This window comes from Furipterus horrens, unplaced genomic scaffold (genome assembly GCF_987537825.1).
Source record: "Furipterus horrens unplaced genomic scaffold, mFurHor1.1.pri manual_scaffold_4, whole genome shotgun sequence".
Lineage (NCBI taxonomy): Eukaryota > Metazoa > Chordata > Mammalia > Chiroptera > Furipteridae > Furipterus > Furipterus horrens.
Window position 1 is genome coordinate 177,955,901 of NW_028327174.1, and position 12,531 is coordinate 177,968,431.

The following is a 12,531-nucleotide window of genomic DNA, read 5'->3' on the forward strand; positions in this document are numbered from 1 at the left end:
ATTGAATACTTCTTGCCAGTCCCTTCTTGCCTGCAAAGTGTCTTTTGAGAAATCAGCTGACAGTCTTATAGACACCCTTTGTAGGCAACTCTGCGCTTCTATCTTGCTGCTTTTAGGATTCTCTTTTATCTTTCACCTTTGGCATTTTAATCATGATGTGTCTTGGTGTGGTCTGCTCTGGGTCTTTTATATATATAAAGTATATATAAAATATACTTAAAAAAAAAAATCCCCAAAGCAAGAAGTGAACTAACATTTCTAGTCAAAGTCTGAAGCCCAAAGCAAAAAGTGAACTAACATTTCTAGTCGAAGTCTGAAGACCAAAATTAATTCTTTTTGGTTCAACCTGACATCTGGGACTCTCTGTGCTTCCTGGACTTGTATGTCAATTTCCTTTGCAAAATTTGGGAAATTTTCCTCCATTATTTTTTCACATAAGTTTTCAATTTCTTGCTCTTCCTCTTCTCCTTCTGGCACCCCCATGATTCAGATGTTGGCACATTTAAATTTGTCCCAGAGGTTCCCAAGCCTCTCCTCATTTTTTTTCAATTCTTGTTTCTTCATTCTATACTGGTTGACTGTTTTGTTCTAACTTATGTTGCAAATCATTGATTTGAACCCCGATTTTCTTCCCTTCACTATTGGTTCTGTATGGATTTTTCTTCGTTTCACTTAGTATAGCCTTCACTTCTCTTATGCGTTTGCTGTACTCAAGCATATCTATCAAGCTTGTGAGCATCTTAATCACAAGTGTTTGGAGTTCTGCATCTGTTAAGGTTGGCTATCTCCTTGTCATTCAGTTCTCCCACTGGAACTTTGATCCCTTCCGATTTGGGCCATACTTCTCTGTCTCCTTACCTTGACAGGCTCCTGTGCTTGTCTGCCTCTCTTAGATAGAGCTGTCACTCCTGTTATGTTGTAAGGGGCAGAGCCTTAGGGATTCATCAGTACAGGGCGACCTGTTTCACCACATTGTGGTGCTGTATGTGGGGGAGGGGTCTGAGAGGGAACAATGCCGTTTGCCCAGCACTTGCCCCTTTTCCAGGCACTTTTACTTCTTTATGGGACTGGCGCCCCTCTTGCTGCTGCTCTGGCCATCGTTCCCAGAGTGGGTGGGTCTGTGGACATTCTAGGACCGTGTGGGCCCTTTAAACAAGCGGACTCTGCTGAGAGACCGGCAGTTTCTGCCACTGCCCCAGCCCCTACTGGTTTGTACAGTCAGAAGCAATGAAGCTTGAGTTTCCCCGGTGCTGAGACTGGGAGCTGCGTGGGTCTGATGAGGAGCTGGGAATGCTCCCCAGGTGTCCCTCCTATTTAAAATGTGTAACTGTGTTTTCTGCCTGCCTGCCCCTGCTGCCGATGCTGCCACCACCACACCGCATCCTCCCTGCCTGGATGAGTGTTTCTTCTTTATATCTTTGTTGGACTTCCATGCAGCTCGATTTTCTGGAACTTCTGGTTGTCTCTAGTTTTGAAGTAGTTGTATTCCTTAGTTGTGGGGGGAGACTCAGCGTGTCTATCTACGCCTCCATCTTGGCTGGAGGATCTTCTGATTTTGCTCACCGTTCTGTTTAGATTTAGATTGTTTGGCACACTACAGGTATCCCAGTACTTGAGTGCAGACTGTTGCTCCAGTGTGGGGAGTGGCTATATTAATGCCTTTACCTCTTATGAAGGAGAAAGTGAGCTGGGAATAGGAAAATAGCACTCACAGGCTGTTTCTCTCCTCGTTCGGGAGATAATTGAACAATCCAAGCTCTATCTTGTCTTCCACACCCACCCACCCCTGCTAACCACCCACAAACAACAGAAGCATAGCAATGATCAGTGTGTGTGTGTGTGTATGGACATGCACATGAACAGGCTCTCCTAAATTTGGGGGTTCAGCTCTTTAAAAATATAAATTCCCTTTAAAAAACCCATTCCGATAACAGAATAATGGTGGCTTAAGTGATGTGATTACTAGTAATGATATCCACTTGTATGAATGCAGAATGTTCCTGCCGTCTACATGGGACAGCAGATGAGAACTCAAGACTCGAAACAGTAAAGGCAGCCAAAAACACGCCAGTTACAAAACAGTTCACTTTAAAATAATTTATTGAAGTAACAGTATTAAAACCAGGAGAAAAAATAGTTAAGATATATGTTTATAATTTTTAAAAACTACTCACCTTTCTTGTTTGCGTCTTTACTCCAGAAAGTTAGGAGCACGTGACGGCCTCAGCAAGGTCTCTTAACCATTTGGTGCCTCAGTATCCTCCCTTGTTAAATGAGAGGGGTGGGCACACCACTAATTTTTCCAACTGTGGTATCCTATAATTTTATAATTTCAAAGTCATATAGACCTAAAAAATCCATCTCAGGTTTGATATGCCTGTGAGTCTATCATTTGAATAGTTTTTGAACAAACCTATTTTCCAAAATGGACTATAAACAAGGATTGGTACGTGGAGTAAAAAGATATATATGCATATATGTAAGTTTGACTGTTATATTGGAGAGATGCACAGAGAGAAAGATAATACCAATTATCCCAGGACAACTGAAGACCTAGGTTTGTACCTGCCCCTCCCACTCAAGGTTCTTCCTTGAGAGATGTTAGGTCATCTTTGAGATGGAAATACAAGGCTGATAAATCGTCCCTGTCTCAACAATACATTGGCCATCTCCTTGTTTAGTGCCATGTAGGTCCAAAACTAACCCTTTTTCCTTACCACCAGTAAACTCTTACCTTCAGCATTAAAATTAGTAACCTGAATATACACCTGCTTTTTTTTTTTTTCCAACAGTGAGCAACTTGCAGTGTATACACCCGCTTGAGAACAGTGGAAGATCAAAGAATTTTTCTTATAACCTGCAATCAGCTACTCAATCAAAAAACAAAACAAAACCTTGACTGCCTATGGAGGAAGACTGTGTCTGGTATAACTGGAACAGCTAATTTGAAGCTCTAATTCTCTGCTGATTATCATTTTCATCTTGGGTAAACTTTAATATCATGCCTGAAAATGTGGTAACAACTGAAAGAAATAACAGAATTTCTTTCTTTCTGCACTTACAGCATTGTTTGGAAATTATCTACCCTGCGCTGGAAAGATCAGGGTAGACTGTGCCTATGCAGAACTGCCTAGATGTCTGCCGTCACCTCAGACAGTATGGCTAGAAAGGAGGATTTATAGCCACAGTAAAACTAAGAACATGATGGCCGGGGGGTTGGGACTTATGCCAGCCAGCTGGTGCAGGCCTGCTTTGTTTGGCTTCAGCTGAAGACACTAAATGAGATGGGGAGGAGCCTGTCCCAGAGCAGCCACCTTCATTTCACTCTCTGGAACCTAATGCAACAAACTTCATTACCGACATCACATCCTGTAATCCAAATTTATAAGTTTTAAGTTTTAGACCAGAATCATGATCCAGCATTTACTTTTAGAAATTATCTGTAAGCCCACAATAGGTGCTCGCTTCACTTCTGTTGATTCCTTACCTTTTACAATTCGGGTCAGTCTCTGAAGGCCACCGGCTGCTGCCACATCCTCTGTGAACAGCAATACAGTACTGGTATCACATGACACCAAGGAAATCAGTCAGGCAGGTGAACAGACCGGGCTTGGCTATTTACACACAAGGTACCAATTCAAGCCTTAACATTCCACTTGTATTTTCTGCCTGACCTGCAGAGGTGAGCAATCTTATCAAAACGCCATTCCTACTGAGAGGGGAAAATGCTAAGTACACACATTCCAGCTGTAAGAATACCAGGTTTAAAAAAAATCTAGTGACTGGGGGCTTGGGGGCTTCTGAGCTTCTGCACATTAAGGACAAAGATAATGTAGGAATATAGACAGGCCTAAACAGTGACATAGTAGACTCAAAAATACTTCTAGGGCTCCTTTTATTGTCTTAAGATTCCTGTTATCCTTGTCTTGACAGTAAAAGACAGGAAGCAATAAAATGTTAATTTAATCCCCCCTTCACGTTTTTATAGTCTGCTAATTAAATTATTTCATGATTAGGAAAATGAATATATCACAGATATCACTGTATATAGCTGGTAATTTTTTAAGAGCTATAATGGGTTATTAGAAAATCACTTTTGAAAGTAGTTATCTCAATCAGACCGGCCACCAGGTAAGTATAGGAAAATCCAAAACAACGTGAAATCTTGCCCCTGTACTGAGGGCTACAGAACCTCTGTAAACAACAACTCCACAGTGAGAAGCTCACTGTCATGGATAAGGGTAACCACTCCCAAACAAAACAAAGCAAAAACTGGTTCCTGCTCTCCAAATGATCTGGAACTGAGAACACAAAAATGAGGTTTGCCTTGATGGGCTCAAAAAGATCAAGCTAAGTTTTTGGCAAATAGCAGTACATTTTACCACTTCATATTTTGTAAATATTTAGTTCCTATGAAATGTAAAATATACTACCACATATCACATGCTAGTCCAGGAAGCCGGCCTGCATTATTTTCCTACCTTAGTGCAAAGGAAGGTTCATAAACAACTTCTTTAAAAGTTCAGCTTTAATGACAAACATTTATTACATCAGTCTCTTCAAAATTAGATGTGAATAAACCATTTTAAACAGGAAGTGCCACGGTGCCTCTTTAATACACTGTATTCAAAACACTGGGCCCCTGGGGATGCCCAGTAATATATACATTAAAGCAGTAATGTAAGTCCGTGAGCCACTGCTCCTGAACACTGCCGCTCTTCAATGTCTGCAGAGGAAAACAAGAGTAATTTGAGAATTCTACTAAAATTGCTATGCTACCTGAAGTGTTTTTCACATCCAAACAGCATCTCAGCCATTGCAACAGTATCCTCATCTGAAAGTCACCACAAGAAATCTTACTGGTATCACCAAAGACAGTGAAAATTCCTAGTTAAACCCTCAAGTACAAGTGATAATGGTTTCCTGTTTCGTTTGTTCCCTCCCACTTATACTAGGGATTAACACAATTTCACCACCCACCATCCCTACACTCCCAAGCTCCTCCCTTTGGCATCGGGAGTGTCTTCATCATTGTACAGGGTTGACTGACAACTTGTCATTCTCTTCCCAATGGAGGTAGGTTGACTGTCAACCTCAGAGTAATCCAAATTCTTGACTGTCCGCCCTTCTACTATTCTGAATTACTATTACATGTACCAATTGATAACCCCCCGATCAAATAACTATACCAAAAAACCCTCCCTATTCTTCCAGAGTAAAAACACCAAAGGAACCGTAGTAGAACTGCCCCCCACCCCACAAAAAAACAACACACAACACAGAGAAGCAACCATTAGACAAAGCTGAAGTCTGCAACTTCCTTTCTCCAACTTCTTACTCTCCAGGGAACCTAACTAGAAATTGGCCTTAAGTTTATTCCTGCTAAATAATTTCCTAATGAAAGTAACATTTCGTTACTTAAATGTCAGCTACACTAAAAACTTTTAACTTGGCTGATCTCATCAATGGTCATCAAAAACCAACAAAGTTACTATTAGTCCTATTTCTACACCTAGGAAAATAAGCTCAGATAATTTTTTTGTTTTTTTTTAAGTTGCATAAAACTATCACAGTTAATAGTCCTTCTTAGAATCCAGATAGCAGCTGACTCCGATGCCTACATCTTTTCCAACTTAGTTGCCTGCCACCTTCAGTTTGAGTATTTTAAGGTTTTTACAGCTGATTCTGGGATCAAAGAAATACCCTGGGTGAAGTGACAAGGACTACAGGAGAAACCCTGGGAAATCACCACACTGGACTTAATTCCAGGAGTTCAGTCAATACATGGAACCCTGGGCACCCCACTGCACCTTGCCCCTGAATCCTTTCTAGTATTCATAGTACAACACCATTGTTCTGTGCTGTTTACCGTGATATTCTTGATGATCTGCTGCACCAAGATGGCATTGGTCAACATGTGTGTCCTCAGGGGTGCGTGCTGAAGCAGCAGGCGGAGCAGCTGGCCCACCACAGCGAGCTCCTCAGGAGCAGCTCTGTTCACCCGCAGGCTCTGCAGCATCAATCTGAGGACTCGAGGCAGGAGAGCCAGGATGGAGACACAGACTCCCCACAACTTGTCCCTACAATAACAGCAACAAAGATGAGTCAGTGAGCCAACACATACAGGAAAAGTACCCTTTTGATATTTCCCAAAACTGAAAATGTCCCTTTAAGAAACATGGTGTTTTCTCCTTACACCGTACAAAAATAAACTGAAAATAGATTAAAGACTTAACTATTAAGACTCAAAACCATAAAACTCCTACAAGAAAATATAGGCAGTAAAATCTCTTACATTTCTCTTAGCAGAATTTATTTCTGATGTATATCCTCAGACGAGGGAAACAAAAAATACGTAGAACTACATCAAACTAAGATTTGCACAACAAAGGAAATAATCAACAAAATGAAAAGACAACTCTACTGAATGGGACAAGATATTCACCAATGATATATCCAATAAGGGGTTATTACCCAAAATCTATAAACTGCTTATTAAAAAATTCTGGTTAAAATGGGCAGAGGACCTGAATAGACACATCTCCAAAGAGGACATGAAGTTGGCCAATAATGGGTTGGCCAAAAAGTACATATGGTTTTTTTCCATAAGACACATTTTTCATTTTCACCAATAACTTTATTGATTTGGATATTCTGAGAGTATGTCGGCTATCTCCCATTACTGGCTTCTAGTGAGTAAAAGCCAGCGCTGCTGCTAAACATCTTCCAGTACCTAAGACAGCCCCAAAGCAAAGAATTACTTGGCAAAATGTCAACAGGACCAAGAAATATCACAAACCACTTTTGAGATGTTAGATCAGTCACAGCACCTCCTTCAGACACTGTACAAATTGTTTTTGTTACAGCTACATTTTTACCTTTCTTGAAATTAAATAAAGCATAATATACCAAAAATGTTACATATCTTCTTTCATCTTCAATATTAAAATGGCTGCACAAAAATCCACCGATTTTGATATTTTATGTTTAATGCACACTGATATGACAGCTGTCACAAATGAAATTAAAGACAACTAAGCACTACTAGAGCCATCATACAGAAAAAACTGAACGAAATTTTCGGCCAACCCAGTATGAAAAGATGCTCAATATCCCTAAATTGTCAGAGAAATGCAAATTAAAACCACAATGAGACATCACCTCACACTGTCAGAATGGCTATCAATAAATCAAAACAAGTGCTGGCGAGGATGTGGAGAAAAGGGGAACCCTTGTGCATGGCTGGTGGGAATGCAGACTGGTGCAGCCACTGTGGAAAACAGTATAGAGGGTCCTCAAAAAATTTAAAATGGAACTGCCTTATAACCCAGTGATTTCACTTCTGGGTATATATACGAAGAAACCCAAAACACTAATTCAAAAAAAAATATGCATCCCTATGTTCACTGTAGTGTTATTTACAACAGCCAAGATATGGAAGCAACCCAATTGCCCATCAATAGACAAATGGATTAAGAAGCTGTGGTATAGCCCCGGCCAGTGTGGCTCAGTTTGTTAGTGTCCCCATACACTGAAAGGTTGCAGATTTGATTCTCGGTCAGAGCACATACCTAGGTTACAGTACAGTCCCCAGTTGGGGAGCGTACAACAAGCAACCAATCGATGTTTCTTTCTCTCTCCCTGAAAGCAATAAAAAATGTCCTCAGATAAGGATTAAAAAAAAAAAAAAAGGTTGTGGTACATATATAAAATGGAGTATTACTCAGCCATTAAAAAAATAAAAAAATCCAACGAGTGACAGCATGAATGGACCTAGAGAATGTTATGCTAAATGAAATAAAGACAAATACCACATGATTTCACTTAAATACGGCATCTAAAAAACAAAATAAAATAGAAATGGACACATAGACACAGAAAACAGACTAATGGTTAACAAAGGGAAAGGAACTGGAGAACTTTATGCAACTTTTGAGTCATGCACAGCAAGCTGGGATAGTCGTGTGCAAGGAGAAAAGAGAAAACCAGTCTATAGATATAGCTAATAATCAGGCAAAGGCCGAGACAGACTACACAATCTGTAAGAACAGAGAAAGCCACTTCAGTTCTGCTGGGTTTCAAATTCCTATTTCCACAATTGCTAACTCTTGGGTTTTATAAGTTACTCCTGAAATGTTCCATTGTATTTTCCTCACTAGCCAACACTGTGCTGCAAGGGCTTATGGATTCTACATCATACCAAACACAAGTGTACTGAACAGGTGAGTAACCCTGAGAAGTCTACCTTTAACACCACAACAGAAACTGCCAAGCCAAGAAAAATACCAGAACCCTGGGTACCAACAGGTGACGGAATCATTTCTATTTTTTATTTGCTCATCTGTTGTTTTTTTAAAACCTCCCACAATGAATTTTAATAGGCATACCGACAAGAACATAAGCATGAGAACACTTTTAAAATAAAACTGAAATCTTCCAAACTATCCCAGAAGCTTTAGTCTGAATTTTATATAGGAACAAAAGTACTAATTAAAACAACAGCATCTGAAACTATTTCCTAAAGTCCAAGAATTTAAAATTCTACTCTGGCTAATTCTAATGAAGCCCAAAACAAAATACAAAGGCTTATACTAATAAACCCATCCTTCTAAAGGTAGAATTATTTTTCTTAGTAAACCTACAGCAATGTTAATAAGGAAAGCTCTCAAACAATTTTAGAATGCCATCTAAATCTTCAAATGAGTTGCTTAAAAAATAAAAATAAAAATGAAAACTTCTCACAGCACAAAGGGGATTCATGAAAGAACAAAGCAGCAGCTCTGGTGATAGAAGGAGTTTTGACTTGAGGTGATGAACACAATACAATATACAGATGGCATATTATAAAATTGTATACCTGAAAGAATTTCATAAACCAATGTCACCCAAATAAATTCAATAAAAAAAGAAAAAAGCTAGCTAGGTTTATACAAACTCTGAAAGAGAATTTAGAATATTACTAAAATCTAATTCTCTTTCACTCTGAATTTTTTTAAAATGACTGATTGATGGGGAGGGAATGTAACAGGTAGGGAAAAACTGAAGTTGAAGAACACAAAAACTATTACCTCTTCCTTAGATGTTCTGCTTCTCCTTTCTCTAAAGTGAGCAGAAAATACAGAAGACTGTAGCAACAAGAAGCCAGGAACGGCAGTAGAGTCTCATTAAGTGCACACGTGTGATCCAGGAGCCTACAGATAACACCCAAAACACAGCCAGCTGTGCTGTCAGGAATTACAGTGAGCCCAACCTAGGCAGAGAAAAATGAGATTAATGACATCTACACAATAGCCGTCCTTCCCTCCCCTCCTCCCCAGGATAAAACCAAATCCTAATAACTGGAGAGTTAACCTTCCAACACTTCTACTGAAAACTAGTATATATAGAATACATGTCACCTGCCACACCTTGAGGTCCTGTTCTCCTTTGAGAATTTAATCTCTACATTAAATGACTCTGAAAACGTGCAAACTCAAGAAATACTAATAACCCAATCCACTGCTTCCCCTTCATGACAGTCTTCTAAAACTTTCTAGATATTACAATTTCTACTAATGGTTAGAAATACCATTATTTTTAAAAAGTCATACATCCAAAGAAAATCTTGATACAAACAATCACATTTACATGATCTTTGGATTATACTCAAACTGGGAAACTAGTATGTATCTAGCACCATCCCTTCCCAGGTAAATATACAGAATAGAATTAACTTTGCAATTAGCCTCCCCTGTCCTTTGATTTAGCGAGTCATTCACACAACCAAGTACTGGAGTCAAGATACTATTACTTAACACTTGATTGCTTCACTGCCCCCAAACCCAGATACGGAACATTTTGGAATCCTAATTCATCTAGATACTACTGTATAAACTGTAAGGTAAAAACCTGTTACTATGTATACATGGTTTAAATCTCCTAGAAACTACCACTAAATAATCATTGAAAAGTCTAAAGGCTCTGAGGTCTTAATCCCTCCATCAGGTTTTCTGAAAATAATGGCCTAGACTGACTGGCATGTTGAGCTTTTACTAGGATAATAAATGTAGTCAAAGGGCATACATTTGTGGACTAGAGGTTTAAAAAAAGGTGGGAATCTTTGGAGAAGAAGGGATAAGGATTAGAAGTTGACAGTAGGGAGAAAGAGTAACAAGAATTCGAGGCAGTATTCTTCCAACTCAAGGGAAATAACATTTTAAAGGAGGAAAGAAGGTGTGAATGTGCCTATAAAATAATGCAAACAAAAGTCCCTGGAAGATAAAATTTCAGATCTCTTCTTTGTACTATAATACTTCATTATAATAAAAAGCCAAAGGTCAAAGTGTAAACATTGGAGGAAATTAAAAGCAAAACCCAGGCATACCTAATGTGAATTTAATACCTATAGGAACAAGAGATGTTGGTCAGAAGACAAGTCATTTTCATGACTGAGTTCACTGCCTCCAGTGACAGGCCTTGAGCCAGTTCAGAGATGTCCCTATACTTCAGACCACAAATCTTCTGGGTGGAAATTAGACCCCAGTCTGGATGCTGGATTCCCAATACACTAATACCAGGCATATGTTAACTAACCCATTACAAGTCAAAGGACCTGAGGCATAATTTCCAGGTCTTTCTTTGTATAGGTGCAGAAAGTAAGGTCCTTGCATAAGAAGGGATTTTCCCAAGCTCAAAAATTAATTGGCAGCTGCCATGAAAAACACATTTTTCAGTTCTCATCAAAGCTTCATACTGTGAGAGGTTATAAAGGTTAGGATTCTGGATTCTCATTCTCTCCTAGGCTATGACAAACCTAATCATACCAATGAAACCTATGTGCTTTTTCACGTAACAGAAAGTTAAGTATATTTACCAAATGCTTACTGATGGCACCTTGCAGGACGTCAAAGCTCTGGCTTCGGACAGGGATAACCAATAAACTGTGACAAACTGTCTGTCAAAAAAAGAGAAAACCAGTAACCAAATTGGGACATTTTATGTCAGAAACAAGTTCAACAGATTCTTTTTTAACCTACTTGCTCTACATATTAATGGGAAACTTAACAAAAAAAATTGAATCTGAAGATGCAAATATCAAGTCAATCAATCAAACTTCACATATGGGCTAATTTTCCAAGTAACTTACTTACTGAACATTTACTGAGCACTGAGCTAGTCCTATTAGGTGCCTTATAATTTACCAAAGTAAAGACTATATTTCTATTAAGTGGTACAGTAAAAAGATCTGAGGGATGTTAACAAAGGGGTGGCAAAGCTTTTTTTCCATCTGGTGGAAAAACATCATACAAAAATGCTTATGATCCAGATATTAATATCCTGTTTGAATTAGTTATAACCCTGTGTACTACTCCCCAAAGGTAAGAGAGAACAGTTTATAGGAAAAGAACAACATGAAGGAGAAGGGAGTCAAATCTGCAATATTTTAAATTTTCTAAGTTCTCAAGAAAACAAGAAAGGGAAAGACAGCATTGAGTTCTTGGATATCGTAAGAAAACTTCAGAAGCTGGTGTAGTATGGTACCAAAAATGAAATATGCAGAAAAACCACAAGGAGAGAGGAAAGATAAGACTGGTGGAAAGAACACCACCCTAGGAAAAGGATAATCAAGCTAAATTTAAGAGAACTGTCAGTCAACCCTTAAAAATCAACTCTATGCATTATTTCTCTATAAAACCTGTTGTAGATTGATACCACTCAGTTTTCAGGTGGCAATTTTCTTATCTTTTATACCTATAAGTAATAATGTAAACAAACATTATTTCCAATGCCATTTTTCCACCTGAAAATGAGCACAGTGAATATTTTCATTATCAAAAGATAAACCATGTTGAAAAGGCCTATTCAATAGTAAATGACGACTTAATCCCCTTTCTTCTGCCTTCCCTTCCCTTCCCGAACAATTCAGTTCTGAAGCCATTGGGTGGAGCCAAGCTAAGTAACCATCAGCCTGGAGTGGGTGGAAGAAGTTCAGTGGCCCAGACAGAGAAGGCTATCACAGAGAGCTGGATGGAGTTCAAATGGAGTAAGAAAGATACTTGTAAGGCAGAGGCGCAGCACCAAAACAAGACTGATTATAAACAAAAAAGTTGAAAACTTATGTTCACACAAAAACCTACACATGGATGTTTATCGTAGCAGCTTTATTTGTAACTGGCAAAATCGGGAAGCAACCAAGATGCCCTATGGTAGGTGAATGGATAAAAATAGGCTACATCTAAACAATGGAATGTTAGCACTAAAAAGAAATGAGCTATATTAAACCATTAAAAAAATGGACGAACTTTAAATGAATATTACTAAGTGAAAGAATACAATCTCCTCTGGCCAGTGTGGCTCAGTTGGTTGGAGCATCTTCCCATAAACCAAAAGGTCATGGGTTCGATTCCCCATCAGAGTACATACCTAGGTTGCAGGTTCAGCCCCAGTCAGGCTCATGCGAGAGGCAATCGATTCATGTTTCTCTCTCACATCAATGTTTCTGTCCCTCTCTTTCTTCCTCTTTTCCCCTCTGTCTAAAATCATTAAGCACGT

The 12,531-nt window shown here is 39.0% G+C and overlaps 2 protein-coding genes across 2 annotated transcripts in view; one reads left to right on the top strand and one right to left on the bottom strand.

The window, feature by feature from the left end:
* The window catches only part of INVS (inversin), a 138,550-nt gene extending 133,954 nt beyond the window's left edge, over positions 1 to 4,596 (top strand). Inside the window, 1 exon segment of the mRNA XM_090274496.1 lies at positions 2,793 to 4,596. Coding sequence (XP_090130622.1) covers positions 2,793 to 2,944 — 152 coding nt within the window. The 3' untranslated portion in view covers positions 2,945 to 4,596.
* Positions 4,511 to 12,531, bottom strand: part of TEX10 (testis expressed 10) — a 41,249-nt gene continuing 33,228 nt past the window's right edge. Inside the window, exons 12-15 of the mRNA XM_090274493.1 lie at positions 10,853 to 10,933; positions 9,069 to 9,250; positions 5,870 to 6,080; positions 4,511 to 4,726 (exon numbers count right to left, since the gene is read on the bottom strand). Coding sequence (XP_090130619.1) covers positions 4,613 to 4,726; positions 5,870 to 6,080; positions 9,069 to 9,250; positions 10,853 to 10,933 — 588 coding nt within the window. The 3' untranslated portion in view covers positions 4,511 to 4,612. The remainder of the gene's footprint in view (positions 4,727 to 5,869; positions 6,081 to 9,068; positions 9,251 to 10,852; positions 10,934 to 12,531) is intronic.